Source organism: Geotrypetes seraphini, chromosome 1 (assembly GCF_902459505.1).
Source record: "Geotrypetes seraphini chromosome 1, aGeoSer1.1, whole genome shotgun sequence".
NCBI lineage: Eukaryota > Metazoa > Chordata > Amphibia > Gymnophiona > Dermophiidae > Geotrypetes > Geotrypetes seraphini.
In genome coordinates, this window is record NC_047084.1 from 93,683,571 (window position 1) to 93,699,255 (window position 15,685).

Below are 15,685 nucleotides of genomic sequence, written 5' to 3' on the forward strand. Positions count from 1 at the left end.
AGGAGACTAAGGCCAAGGGCTCCTTTTACTAAGGCGCGTTAGGGCCTTAACGCATGGAATAGCACGCGCTAAATTGCCCCGCACGCTAGCCGCTACCGCCTCCTTTTGAGCAGGCGGTAGATTTTTGGCTAGCGTGCGCTAATCTGGTGCATGCGCTAAAACGCTTAGCGCACCTTCGTGAAAGGAGCCCTAAGTTCTGTTGTAGAATAGTATCAGCTTGCCTAACATTTAGGCATCTGGATTGGATTTAATGCGTTTGCTATACCGCTTGAACATAGATATTAAGTGGTTTACAAATAAATATAGGCACTGAGCTATTCTCTAACATAGAAACATAGAAGATGACGGCAGAAAAGGGCCATAGTCCATCAAGTCTGCCCACTCTAACGACCCCACCCCCTTGAATTTACCCCCCTAGAGATACCACATGTGTATCCCATTTCCATTTTTACCCCCTAGAGATCCCACATGTATATCCCATTTCCTTTTAAAATCTGGCACGCTGCTGGCCTGAATCTCTGTCCCGATCTGCAGTTTTATCAGCCAGAGAGTTGGCATAAGTGCAGGTGCCTTAATGTAGCAGAGATATGGGTTAGAGAATGACACAGGGTCCGTTTATCTCGGTAAACCGTGGTCACTGCAGTAAATCTGCAGGAATGGAGACATTTGCAACTGGTTTACTGCAGGAATGGGGACAAGACCTTTCACCACCCCGCAGGAACAGGGACAAGACCTTTTACCATCCCGTGAAAAGTCTTGCTCCTGTGGTAAAAAAAATTGCGCCCATGTCATACTCGGCATCTCCTCCCCAGCTCCTTTTGGGCCTATTTTACCTTCAGGAGCCAGCCATGCCACGATGAAGACAGAAGGAGCCCAAAACCCAAGCCTGAGACCAATGTGATTTAAAGAATAAAATTACCAGACAACAAAAGGTAGAAAAAAAATTATTTTATATTTTGTGATTAGAATATTTCAGATTTGAAATATGTATCCTGCAAAAACTGATATTAGGCATAATTGGGAACCACAAAGCCCAGGTTGTGCTTCTTTAGCTTCCAGCTGGCTTAGGGCTCTCTCTCTCTGACCAGGGAGCAGTTGCTCTAATTGCTCTCCCCTAACACTATTCCTGCCATGTGTGACTGAAGTATTCTGTTAGCTTGATTTTTCTATGTAGCATTCTGTAGTAATTTGGTTTGTTCAGTTTTCACAATAGTGGAAGGGATATTTGTGAAAGGGAGGGAAGACAGGGGTTTTGTTGATCCTTGCTCTGTATTATTTGTGTTTATAAAATGACAATTATACAGAATATTGTCTCTTTTTATACTTTAATAAAATAAGTTCAGTATAAAATCATAATTATTTGAGGCTTGTGGCGATGGGATCTGACAGTTTGCAGGGCAGGGACAGGGACTGAGCTCGTGGGGATGGGGCAGGGACAGGGACCGAGCTCGCAGGGATGGGGTGAGAACGGTGATCAATTTTTCCCCGTGTCATTCTCTAATATGGGTAACTTACAGTATTCTGTAAATTACACACATAAATGGGAACCCACTGATGTCCTGTGCATGTTCCACCTCTTTGCATTTCCCCCTGGAAATACATGTTATGTAATTGTTTTGGTTGTTCGGGGTCTTGCCGTGTCCGAGTAAGTAGAACCGACACTTACTTGGACATGGCAAGACCGCAACAATCATGACACCAGGCCTCAGAAGCCTAAGAGAACACACGCTATGTAAGTTAACTGGATATTAGCAGATTTAGGTGCTGGCACACTTGTGTGTAAAGTCTACTATCTCGTAAGGACCGTGTAGATACAGGCACCTAGATGACAGAATTGTTCTCTCAAGTGAAGATGAAAGGGTTAATTCTGTGAGAGGTCGCTAAATTGAAGCGGTTGCTAACGTTTCTGGGTTTTGTATCTACAGAGCTCTGATATAAACAGCACGGCTGGCTATGATACAATCATTCTGCATATGAACGAGGGCAGGAAGAGCTGTAAAGAATATGAAGACTTTCTGAAGGAAAGGTACTGCCCGGTCTCATCTTTGTTGGCAAAACTTGGTATCAGACTATTCCAAATCCAGTCTCATAACCTTGATTTTCATGCTCTCATTCCTTACTCTCTTTCTCTTCTGCCGGGGTCTTTCGCTCTCCTCTGCTATGCAACGTTTTCCTGCAGATCTTCTATATGTCAGCACCCGTGTGGTTTGCTAGTGAATATTTTACAATATTTTGTATTATGTTTATCCAGTAAGAGTTGGAAAGTGTCAGCTGACTTGTACTATGGGAGAGGGTGTCTTGGAATATGAAGCAGGCAACTGCAAAATGATGATTTGAAACTGGAAGGGCTTGGGGTAGGAGTTAAGAAATGACAAGGGGACAGAATTTGTCCTCATCTCCGCGGCTAACTGCAGGAAACTATCCCCGTGTCATTCTGTAAGGAGAGAGGGAGGAATCAAAGTAAGAATGGACACAACCACTGACCCTCAGGCCTTGCATTGAAGAATGTTGGTGTAGAAGGACTGAGTTTGAGAGAGACACTAGAGAATGACAGTCTCTAGTATCCAAAGCAGATGTTGTGATGTCATAATGGCTCATTCCACCAATGCCTAAGAGCCAATCACCTCAGTGATGTCACAATGGCTTCACATAAGAATCAGAGTATGAATGGGCAAAACCACTGACCCTCAATCCTTGCATTGAAGAATGTTGGTGTAGAAGGACTGAGGTTGAGAGAGACACTAGAGAATGACAGTCTCTGGTATCCAAAGCAGATGTTGTGATGTCATAATGGCTCATTCCACCAATACGTAAAAGCCAATCACATCAGTGATGTCACAATGGCTTCATTATCCTATACTTGGCTCACATAAGAATCAGAGCATGAATGGGCAAAACCACTGACCCTTAAGCCTTGAATTGAAGAATGTTGGTATAGAAGGTCTGAGGTTGAGAGAGACACTAAAGAATGACACGGGATGGTTTCCCAGAGTTATCTGCGGGGATGGGGACAAATTCTGGAGAACTGGCTTTAATTTTTCTTTTTTTTTTCTCAGCTGTCTTGACATATTTGGTACAGATTTTCATGCCTAGGTCTGATTTTCTAAGTTTTTAAGGGGTGGTTTATTAGATGGATAGGAAGGATCCTACAAGAACAGAAAAGCTACTTCCTACTTCTTATTGCTGGGGATTAAAGGGGAGGGATGGGACTCGATCTACCGCCTTTCTGTTGTTACAATCAAAGCGGTTTAGCTATTATATACAGGTACTTAATTTGTACCTGGAGTAATGGAGGGTTAAGTGACTTGTCCAGAATCACAGGGAGCGGCAGTGGGAATTGTATGGAATCTATCTCCTTTTAACTTTAGAGAGTGCCTTCTCATTCTCCCTACCTCTTCTGTTGTGTACAGAAGTTCTTCACCCCTTCACCATACAATTTTTTTTTTTTTATTTTTTTTAGCATAAACTTTAGGTACCAAATTCTAGACCATTCTTCAAGCTTTGCTAGATAGTTCCACACAGAGTGGAACTGAAAATGGACTCGCTGACGAAAGGAAGGGGGACGTGCTAGAAATGCTGCCCTATTTAGCAGGCTGTGAGAAAGTCCGAAAGCCTTTCTTTAGCACTTTATTTTCTAGCGGATTTTAGACATGATGACAAAAATAAGTACAACCATTATAGGTTAGGTTTTGCAAGACTTGCATAGGCATCTCTCTTTCCCTCCTTGGTCAGGATGACTATCTTTCGCAGTCACGTAGACAAATCAGGCTGGTGGATGAGGTTCCCACTGCAGAAAATTCATATTTTATTTACAATGTTGTATGTATCGAAGAGCCCTTAAATAGAACTTAATCTGTATCCCAGAATAACCTTGACTTTCACAGGTCTGTGAATGAATAGCAGGTCTGAACATGCAGGGCCCAGTATTCAAAAAACAGTTGCGCTCTTAAGTTAAGAGGGTCTTTTACTAAAGTTTAGCCCATGTTACTGCTACAGGACTGAGTTTATTCCTATGAGCACTGCTACAGAAGCATGTACTAATCTATAGTAAAAGAAAGGCCTCCTTATTTTCAGCCAAACTCAGGTACCCCAGTTTTCAGCTGAAAATTCATCTTATTTTAGGAGCTTAAGTTATGTTTATAAATTTAGGACTAAAAAGGTGAGGGCTTTTCCGTTTGGATAAGAGATGGCTAAGGGGAGATATGATTGAAGTCTACAAAATCCTGAGTGGTGTAGAATGGGTAATCTAATCTAATCTAAACCTTAGGTTTGTATACCGCATCATCTCTACATTCGTAAAGCTCGACACGGTTAACAAGAGTTAGATGCTTTCTCTGGTCTTCCTGCGGAGAATCTAGAAAGATGTCCTAAAGGGGATGACAGAATTCAAGTTTGTAACCTCTCAAATGATGTCCAGAACTCAGAGACCCTCCCTATGCGGGGTATCTCGGATGTTGACCTGGTATCATTGAGATTTCTTAGAATTTGTGACAGAGCGAGGAGCCAAATGTGGAGGCTCTTCTGGAGCCCCAAAACTTCTGTCTAGAGCAGCGGTCTCAAACTCAAACCCTTTGCAGGGCCACATTTACAAGTGGATCCATTTTTTTTTTTTTACTCCATCAAAAATTACAAAGACTAGGGGACACTTGATGAAAGTTACAGAGTAATACTTTTAAAACCAATAGGAGGAAATATTTTTTTCACTCAGAATAGTTAGTCTCTGAAATGCATTGCCAGAGGATATGGTAAGAGCAGTTAATGTAGCTGGTTTTAAAAAAGGTTTGGACAAGCTCCTGGAGAAAAAGTCCATAAACTGCTCTTGAGACAGACATGGGAGAAGCCACTGCTTGCCCTGGATCTGTCAAAAAAGATATGCAGGAGTAACTCATTCAAATCAAAATTACTATCGAGTGACTCAAGAGGTCAATAGAACAAAAATAAAGTCACCACTAGTTCATCAATACACTTAAGGAACTAATTTTTATTTAGAACTCTGCTCAGAGACATGAAGGCTGAAAACTCGGCCTCACCTACCAATCATTGCAGTGTTCAAAAAGGATTTTAAATTTAAAGTACCTTTAAATATGCTAGCTAAAAAGCTATGCTGAGAATATAAATGCTTTCATGAGTTTTATAGTTATGAAAAAAGACTTAGCTTTGAATAGTGACTGGTTCCTGCGTCAGGGAACCGACAATACAGCTGGATTTAAAGCTGGTAGTGAAGTCACATGCAATTAAAAAGCTAGATCTCTCAAAAAGACGTTTCTTCTCTAATGTCTCAAACATCTTTTTGAGAGATCTAGCTTTTTAATTGCATGTGACTTCACTACCAGCTCTAAATCCAGCTGTATTGTCGGTTCCCTGACGCAGGAACCAGTCAATATTCAAAGCTAAGTCTTTTTTCATAACTATAAAACTCATGAAAGCATTTATATTCTCAGCATAGCTTTTTAGCTAGCATATTTAAAGGTACTTTAAATTTAAAATCCTTTTTGAACACTGCAATGATTGGTAGGTGAGGCCGAGTTTTCAGCCTTCATGTCTCTGAGCAGAGTTCTAAATAAAAATTAGTTCCTTAAGTGTATTGATGAACTAGTGGTGACTTTATTTTTGTTCTATTGCCCTGGATCTGTGGCATGGAATGCTGCTACTATTTGGGTTTTTGCCAGGTACTTGTGACTTGGATTGGCCTCCGTGAAGACAGGATACTGGGCTAGATGGACCATCAGTCTGATCCAGTAAGGCTATTCTTAGGTTCTTATGAAATATCTAATAAATAAAGAACCAATGACGATCTGACACACAAAACTTAGGGCAGTGTCTCGCAAACTTTGCAAAGCTGCAGCACAGTAAACGTGGTGCCCGCAGATTGAAGCATCCAGAAGTGCGCAGAAGTTGTTGTGATGACATCACATGCACGAGCAAAGGCCATCCAGACGGGGCCCTGATTGGTGGGGGGAAGGCGGGGGGGGGGGGGTTTCTGGAAGGGAAGAGGCGCAGAACGAAAGGCAGAGGTGCTGGCTGACTGCCTACAACAGTGTCTCACAAGCTTTCCGACCGGCGGCACAGTAAACCCAATGCCTCGGCTGGAAGGCACCTAGAAGTGTGCGGTTGTCGGCGTGATGATATCACGCGCGTGCATGACGTCATTGCATCGACGTCCGCGCATGCGTGGAAGCCCAACTGGACGTGACCCGCTTCAGCGGAGGGATCCGGGGAGAGGAGGAGAGATGTCAGCAAGGAGGAGAGTCATCCGCTCCAGCTGACGGCCTACAGGATGCGCCTCTCACTGCGAGAGGCACGTCCTGTGGGCCGTCAGCCGGTGCAGATGACTCTCCTCCTCACCAGTGTGTCACGGCACACCTGAAATCTCAGAAGGCGCACTGGTGTGCCACGGCACACAGTTTGCGATACACTGGCTTAGGGCAATGAAAGTGTGAGCCCAGAGTGGTGTCGTTGAGGTTTTGTAGTTAGAAACAAATACACTTGATGAGAAGTAAACTCGGATCTGTATGTTTTGATTTCAGATTATGGGGTAAATATTTGTAACTAGTATTTTAGCCCATTACCATAACTAGAATAGATTAGTCTGATCCAGTATGCTAGAATAGATTAGTCTGATCCAGTATGGCTATTCTTCTTATGTCTTACTCCCATATTCAAGCTCCCATTTCCTCTTTCAGCTTCCCTATTTCCACCAACTTAAAAATCTGTCCTTCACCTTCATAGAACTCCCTCTCCATTCCCCCTTTCCCCATCAACCTTCACTTATTCTTCCAGCCCCTTTCTCTCACATGCCCCCTTTTTAGCCCCCAGCTTCAGTCCCAGCCCTTTTCTCTCACATGTCCCCTTTTCTAGCCCTCTTCTCTCACCTCCCCATTTTTTCATCCCCCAGCTCCCTTCTCTCACACATTCCCTTTTTATACCCCCAACCCTAACCCCCTTCTCATACCTGCTCTTCCAGCCCTCAGTTCTAGCCCCAGTCTCCTTATCACACCTGTCTTCCTTATCAGCCCCCAAAATCCAGACCCAGACCCCTTCTCTCACAACTCACCTTTTGCAGTCCCAAGCTCCAGCCCTCTTCTCCGAACTGTCTTCTTTTAACAGCCTCCTACACCAGGTCTCTTTTCCCAAGAACCCCCCCTTTAAAGCCTCCTTCCCTCACCTGTCCCCTATTTTCAGTCCCAGCTCCAAACCCCTTTTTAGCCACCCCAGCCCCCTTCTCCCATCTTTTCCCTTTCAGCTTCCAGCCCCAGCCCTTTACTCACATGTCCCTTTTGTAGCCTCCTTCTCACACATATCCCCTTTTCTGCCCTCAGCCCCTTCTCTTACACATCCCCATTGTCAGCTCCCAGCTTCTTTCTCTAACATGTTCCCTTTTTACAATACTGACCCCAGCTCCAGCCCCTTTCTCCCACCTACCCCTTTTTTCAGCCCCTAGTTCTCTTCTCCTATTTGACCCCTTTTGCCTTTGAAGTGTGGCTTGGATCCTCATCCATTCCCAAGAACCTCCCTTTAAAGCCTCCTTCCTTCACATGTCCCCTTTTTTCAGCCCCAGCTCCAAACCCCTTTTTAGGCCCCCCCCCCAGCCCCCCTCTCCCATCTTTTCCCTTTCAGTCTCCAGCCCCAGCCCCCTTCTCTTACACAGCAGCAGTTGTTTTGGTCTCGCCCGGGGTTTGCTCGGCAGACGGAGAGAGGGAGGGAGGGGGGAGTCGCCGTCATGGTGGTCGCCACTGGCTCCGGGCTTGTAGTGTTGCCGAGGGAGGGTGATGGGGAAACCAACGCAGGCGCCTGGCAAATGGAGAGAGTTCTGTTCTACTGCGGAGGCACAGAGGCACGGAGTTTCAATGCGCATGCGTGCCAAGGGTTTTATTATTATTGATATGTGCTCAGGAAATCAGGGTTGTTATCCTAGTTTTTGCTTGTTATGTATTTTTTTTTACATTGAACATTTTTTTCTCAAATTAGTAGGCTGGATGAAATTTCCTTTTGTGAAAATGAAAAAAAAAATGACTATTTCTTTTTATTTTCCATACCCTTAACTTTGTGATGTAACATTGTAAAAAACTCTTGAACAACAACAACAAAAAATATGACTACACTTGGGATCATTTAATGGAGTTATTATAAATTTAGGCCTGACTTGCATTTGCCTAGATTTATTAACCTAATTTATGAGCGCAGGGCCAGATTCTGTATAGTATGACCACAGTCGTGCACGAAAATCTCAGTGCATTGTTGGTTTGCGCATACAACTTAATTGTTTAACAAGCTGATTAGTGCTGATAATTAGCAATTAACACGCACCAATTGGCAAAAATTAGAATTTATGCGTACAACTTTCTAAACATATTCTATAAAGTGGTGTGCTTAAATTCTAATACGTGGATCTCAAAAGGGGGCGTGGCCTGGAGAGGAGCATGGGTGGATCCAGAGTGGTCCTAAAATTTAAGGCGCACCGTTAATAGAATATGCCCGATCCACGCACAACTTAGGCGCAGGCATTAAAGCCTGGTTTTCATTGTATGAACGTTTGTGCCTAACCCCCTCTTTTACAAAGGTGCGCTATGCTTTTTAGCGTGGGCTAAATGCTAACGCATGCATGTTATCATACGGACGCATTAGTGGTTAGCGCACGTGTTGATTTAGCGCCCTTTGTAAAAGAGGGCCTAAATGTTAGACACGCGAGCGGACACTGTGCATGATTTTATAAACTGTGCCCGATTCCAAAAGCAGTTTATAGAATTGTGCTACGCGCCGTCTTTTTCGGCGCCAATTTTTTAGGAGACAGATATAGAATTTGGCACCCACTTACTCACAGAATTACCCCCAAATTGCCTTGGGTAGTTAAAAGAAAACTATATAAAATAACTTCTGCCTGCATGGATAGGACTGCTGAAAGTAAACATATAGGGCTCCTTTTATGAAGCCGTGTTAGCGGTTTAACACGCGTAATAGCGTGCACTCATTTGCCAGCCGCGCTAGCCGCTACTGCCTCCTCTTGAGTTTTTCAGCTAGCGCGCGCTAAAAATATGCATGCGATAAAGCCGCTAACGCGGCTTTGTTAAAGGAGCCCATAGTTATATAAATAATTCCTCCATTTTATTGTATCTATCATACAAGAATTGTAAGAGGATTTAGGAACCAAGATAGTAGAGCACCTAGTTTTATTTTATTTATTTATGTAATTACTAGTCTTTAAGCCCGTTACATTAACGGGTGCTAGAATAGATGTGTCTGTCTGTCTGTGTTTCTTTATCTCTCTCTCCTTGGCCGCTGTCTGTATTTTTCTGTCTCCCCCTCCCCCCTGAGCAAAGCTGTCTGCCCCCAGCACCCACCTCCCCCCCAAATGTCTCTGCATGGCCCTCTTCTGTCTTCCCCCCAGAGCAAAGCACCCAGCACCCACCTCCCCCCAAAGCAGCCCCCTTTCCCTATCTCTCCATGGCCCCTTCTGTCTCCCCCCAGCACACCCCTCCCCCCAAAGCAGCCCCCTATCCCTCTCCCTGTCTCTCCATGGCCCCTTCTGTCTTCCCCCCCAGAGCAAAGCTGTTTGCCCCAAGCACACCCCTTCCCCCAAAGCAGCCCCCTTTCCTTCTCCCGCTGACTCTCTCTCTGGCCCCCTTTCTCTGTCTGTCTTTCTGTCCCTCTCCCTGCCCCTGTGTCTTTCTTTCTTTCTGTCTCCCTCCCTCCCGCTGTCTGTCTGTCTAATTTTTCCCCATTTCCCTGTGCAGCAGCATAAGGGGTTAGGGAGTTTCTCAGGCTGGCAAACTGTCCTCTCCTCTTCCTCTCTAATGCTCCTCCTATGCTTTCCTTTTCTTTTCTGTTCTCTTCCTCCTTCACCATCCCCTCCTCTTTGTCCTCTCTCTCTCTCTCTCTGCTTCTCTCCTCCTCTCTGATTTTCTCTACCCCACTTTCCCTTCCCGCGGGGCCAACTACAAACCTGGTGATTCCAGCAGCGTGTGCAACAGTCTTCACACACTGCTTCGGGTCCTTCTACTGCCCTTATTTGCTCTGCCGCATCTCTGATGACATCATCAGAGACGCGGCAGAGCAAATCAGGGCAGTAGAAGGGCCCGAAGCAGCGTGTGAAGACTGTTGCACACGCTGCTGGAATCGCCACCGGGCGGCGGGGTCAGTTAAAGAGCCCGGGTGGAAAGTTGCTGGGCTCCTCGGTGGGGGCGCTGAGTGACCGCAATCCCTCTCCTCTGATACCCCGCCCGCTGGAGATCGGCGGCTGGCTGCCCGACTGGTGGAGGCAATCGGCGCCGCAGCTCTGTCCCGGCGGCCTCCGAGCGGCGGCGCTGGGCGCGTGAGAGGAGCCTGCTGCCCGAAGAGGAGGAGCGGCGTTGTCTGAAGAGGCTGAGCTAGGCCAGACCGTAAGCCGCGCATGCGCACTTCCTAGCTACAGCTCACGGAAAACGGACGCACGCATAGGAAGTGCGCATGCGCGGCTTACCGTTTTATTATATTAGATATACTACTTATAGCCTAAGTGGTTTACATTCAGGTATTCAAGCATTTTCCCTGTCTGCCCTGGTGGGTTCACAATCTATCTAATGCACCTGGGGCAATGGGGGATTAAGTGGCTTGCCCAGGGTCACAAGGAGCAGTATGGGATTTGAACCCACAACCTCAGGGTGCTGAGGCTGTAGTTCTTCTAACCACTGCTAAGTCTTAAGTTCCTTTTTAGAAACAAAAATGACTGTTAAGCTGAATTGCTTTCTTGTATGCGGTTCCACAGGGCGGCTATAGAAGAGAGATACGGCAAAGAACTGGTCAGTTTAGCAAAGAAGAAGCCCTGTGGACAGGGTGAGCTGAAGTAAGTTCTCATTTTCTCATTTTATTCAACATCTCATGCCACAGAAACTCAGGGCCTCTTCTATCAAACTGCGCTAGCAGGTTTGTTTTTTTTTAGCACAGAGAGCCGCACTGAATGGCCCGCGCTGCTCCCGATGCTCATAGGAACTCTATGAGCGTCGGGAGCAGCGCGGGCCATTCAGTGCGGCTCTCTGCGCTAAAAACTGCTAGCGCAGTTTGATAGACGAGGCCTTCAGTGTGTGTGCAGGCAAAGGAACTTGATGACGGCTTGAAGTTCCACACTTGAAAAAATTCACACTTTTCGTTGACATGGTTCAGTCAATGATCTGAAACAATGCCAAAGCATAGCATTACTATTCTGCAAATTGGCACTTTGCAAAATAAAATAATGTTCTTATCAGCTATAGTGGCAAAATAAATGCTCAGAATTTAGGAAATTTGTTAGACTTTTCGGTACCCCCTCGTAGTTCGTATGGTTTGGCACACTAGATAGGCCGTGTGGTCTTCATTTGCCATCATGTTCTTTGCATCTCTTCTATTTTTGAATGCTGCAAAGTTCAGGTGGCAATGAATTTCTGTTCTCTTTTTCCAATATTAGACTTCTCATTCTGGCTTTTTGTGGTTTTTATTTTGACTTCTGTCTGTGGTTCCTTTGTGTTGCATTAGGTGAGGGTCTGTACATGTTCTGCATGCGGGACTGAGTGAGGTGAAGGATTCTGCTATCCTGTAGTTCCTGTTAGGGATCTGTAGCAGTTTGATTTGTTCTGTTTAGGTCTTAATTTTTGGACAAAAAGGAAGTGGAACTGTGGGGCTGGGGGAAGGAGTATGTGGGCCAGGGGCAGAATCACAGGAGAAGAGGGTATGCATAACGTGACCATTAATTTTTTTTCTCAAAACGGGACAGGTCCCCCCTCCCACCCGGAACCCGTTAAATATAGTGCAAAATATAGGCAGCAGATATAAATTCTCAACACTGACACATTTTGATCACTAAATTGAAAATAAAATAATTTTTCCTACCTTTGTTGTCTGGTGATTTCATGAGTTTCTGGTTGCACTTCGTTCTGACTGTGCATCCTTTCTTTCTTTCTTTCTTTCTTTCTTTCTTTCTTTCTCTCTCCCTGTTTCCCTTTTCTTTCTTTCTGTCTCCCTGCCCCCTTTTTTCTTTCTCTCCCCCTGCCCCCTTTTTCTTTCTTTCTGTTTTTCTTTCTCTCTCCTTGCCCCTCAAGCCGCCGACGCCAACACAGCAACAGGCTAGATGTGTGCAACGACTGCACAAGCCTTCCCCCGTGATGTCAATTCTGACGTTGGAGAGAAAGTTTCGGGCCAGCCAGGCAATGATTGGCTGGCCCGAAACTTCCTTTCCGACGTCAGAATTGATGTCGGGGGGGTGGGGGGTGGGGAAGGGCTTGTTCAGTCGCTGCACGCACCTGATCTGTTGCTGCGTCAGTGTTGGGGAAGCAGGGAGACATCCCAGGCTTCACAATCAACGTTTTGGGCACAGCTTCGGGATGCTCTTTCTGAAAACGGAACATTTTGGCATCCCGAAGCTGTGCGTGAGGACAACGGGACAGGCGATCTAGAAACAGGACAGTCCTGGGATGCACTGGAAAGGATCTAAGATTCTGATTGGTTCAGATTCCACTCCACGTAGTATTTTATAGACCTCTATCACCCCTAAGCTGCCTCTTCTCCAAGCTGAAGAGCTCTACTGCTTTAGCCTTTCCTCATAAGAGGAAAGAGACCTCATAAAGTCATCCTTCCCTTTTATCATTTTCATCGCCCTTCTCTGTACCTTTTCTAATTCTACTACATCATTTTTTAGATAAGGCTACCAGAATTGCACACAGTATTTGAGGTGCGGCCATACCATAGAGTGATTCAAGAGCATTATAAAATTTTCATCTTTGTTTTCCATTCTTTTCCTGATAATTCCTAACATTCTATTTGCTTTCTTAGCCACCGTCACTGCACATTAAGTGAGGGAAGAGAGGGAGAATGCTGGACTATGGGGTAGAGGGCAGGAGGGAAGAAAGAAGGGACAGGTGGATGAGAGGCTACAAGAACAGGGAAAGGAAAAAGAGGGAGCAGAAAAGTGTAGGGAGGAAGAACTGGAAATGGTGGAGCTATGTGGGAGAGGCCAGATTGTGACAAGGAAATGGATGAGAGGATAGTGATTACAGTGGGTAGAAATATGGTAATGGGGAGCAGATTAAAGGGAATAGAGAGCTGGGGAAGGAGTGAGATAGGGAATGACAGAGCCAGTGGGTGAGAGAATATGAAAATGTTATAGGTAGCTGAGAAGGGTGACAAAGAGGGTGAAATTTGAGTTGACAGAGGCAGAAAAGAAAAAAAAAAGAGAGGAAAGACTTAAAAATAAACAATTGTTATGTTAGAGAAGGTATAGTGGGGGAATAGAGGAGATAAGACAAATGACAGCAGCCGCTTGAAAGAGAATTAGCAGATGACAGACAGAGGAAAGCAGAAAAGAGAACTGGAACCAATGTGATGGACAAAAAAAGTCTATTTATTTATTAGGCAAAAAAGGTAAAAAAAAAAAAGCATTTTATTTTGAATGTTTGAAATGGAATATGTTAGCTTAGGGAAATGTGTGTAGCAAATGTCTCTATTATGTTCCGCATTTCTAGTTTTATTTCTCGTGTTGCAGCACCTGCTAAGGGCTCATTTTACGAAGCCGCGTTAGCGGTTTTAGCGCACGCAGCTTTTTAGCGCGTGCTAAACCCATGCTATGTGGTTAGAACTAACGCCAGCTCAATGCTGGCATTAGCGTCTAGGGCGGCCGGCAGTTTAGTGCGCACTATTACGCGCATTAAACTGCTAACGCAGCTTCGTAAAAGGAGCCCTAAGCTTAACTTCATGGGGCACTTTCCACACGCTGCCTGCTGCTGCTCTATCACCAGGGATACTGAAGTCCATATTAAGGGACACTTGTAATAATAATAATAATAATAATAATAACAGTTTATATACCGCAACACCGTTAAGTTCTATGCGGTTTACAATAGATTAAGCGAGGTACAAATTGATTGAATTTAAGAGGGGGGAAGAGGAGAGTTAATAGGACCGGAAATGCGTTGTTGAGGAGAAAGAGATTAATAGGACAAGAGGAATCACTATGGAGGAGAAAGAAGATGAGTGGGTCAGTTGTCTAGATACTTTAGGAACAGTTGAGTTTTTAGAAGTTTTCTGAATTCCTCATAAGTAGTGGGCGAAAGCAGTTGATCTAGGTCTTTACCCCACAATGCTGCTTGATGTGAAAGAAGGTGTTCATGATGTCACTATTGTAAATCACTATTGTTAATCACTATTGTTAATAGGACCGGAAATGGCAGAGTACGGTACTGGGGTTCAAGAAAGGATTGGACAAATTCCTATTGGAAATGGGGATAGAGGGGTATAGATAGAAGATTACTGCACAGGTCCTGGACCTGTTGGGCCGCCGCGTGAGCGGACTGCTGGGCACGATGGACCTCGGGTCTGACCCAGCAGAGGCATTTCTTATGTTCTTATGTTCTTATAAATCAATAGGACAGAGGAATCACTATGGAGGAGAAAGAAGATGAGTGGGTCAGTTGTGTAGATACTTTAGGAACAGTTGAGTTTTCAGACGTTTTCTGAATTCCTCATAAGTAGTGGGCGAAAGCAGTTGATCTAGGTCTTTACACCACAATGCTGCTTGATGTGAAAGAAGGTGTTTATGATGTTTTTTCAGTTTACAACCTCTAACTGGGGGGGAAACGAAGTAGGAATGAGAGCTTCTCTTGTGTCTGTTGGCAGAGAAGGAGAAGCCTTGTAACAGCCTGTCAACTGGATATTAACGTACTCAAAGTAAATGACAGCAAATAAAGACCAATAGGGTTAATCCAATCTGCCCAGTAAGGTGTTTAGAATTGTAGCTGCTTCCCTGAGCAGGTTATTCAATGCCTTAGAACCACCTGTTTTGTATTTATTTATACGTGTATGACAAACAACTATGGGATAAATGTTGAAAGCTGCAGATTTGTAGAGAGGCCTTTTCGCTAGTGGTCTCTCTGGATTTGCCATTGTTCTTGAGCATCTTCTGGTTGAAGATTCGGGTGGATGAGACAGACCACAATTTTGAGATTGAGCATTCACTGCCATTACGGTTTTTTCTGATGCAGCGATAGTGAAATGTGTCAAAAGAACCCAGAGTTAGAGTGAAATGAAATTTACTTCTCTACAATACATAGTTTTCAAGATAAGTGCTTTTGAATTTTTTTTTACATGTTATTGAAAGCTAACAGCATGTGCAATGATTGAAGAGTGAATTTACAGACGTTTTGTAATACAGTAGTACCTTGGATTACGAGTATAATCTGTTCCAGGAGCATGCTCGTAATCCAAAATGCTCGTTTATCAAAGCGAGTTTCCCCATAGGAAATAATGGAAACTCGCTTTGATGCGTTCCCCCCCCCCCCCCGAGAACCGGCATTGCTCCCCTCAAAGGCCCCCCCCTGCGATCAGGCACCCCCCCTGCCTCGAACCGACCCCCCCGACACGATTGGGCACCCCCCCTGACACGATCCGCCCCCCCCCCCGACACAATTGGGCACACCCCCGCCGCTTCTTATCCTCATCTGGGAACTCTAGAAGATCGGACTCCTCGTCTGCTGGGCCTTGAGCATCTGAGCATGCTCAAGGCCTGCGAGTTCACGTTCATGTTCAGAACGTGAACTCGCAGGCCTTGAGCATGCTCAGATGCTCAAGACCCAGCAGACGAGGGCCGATCTTCAAGAGTGCCCAGATGAGGGTAAGAAGCGGCGGGGGGTGCCCAATCGTGTCGGGGGGGGGGGGGGGTGGTGCTCGTAAATCGAGCCATGCTCGG

The 15,685-nt window shown here is 45.1% G+C and overlaps 1 protein-coding gene across 2 annotated transcripts in view; it reads left to right on the forward strand.

The window, feature by feature from the left end:
- PSTPIP2 (proline-serine-threonine phosphatase interacting protein 2) overlaps positions 1-15,685 on the forward strand; it is a 151,049-nt gene that overhangs the window by 57,393 nt on the left and 77,971 nt on the right. For both annotated transcript variants that reach the window (XM_033935170.1, XM_033935178.1), the window contains exons 2-3: positions 1,926-2,026; positions 10,742-10,819. In XM_033935170.1, the coding sequence (XP_033791061.1) occupies positions 1,926-2,026; positions 10,742-10,819 (179 nt within the window). The remainder of the gene's footprint in view (positions 1-1,925; positions 2,027-10,741; positions 10,820-15,685) is intronic.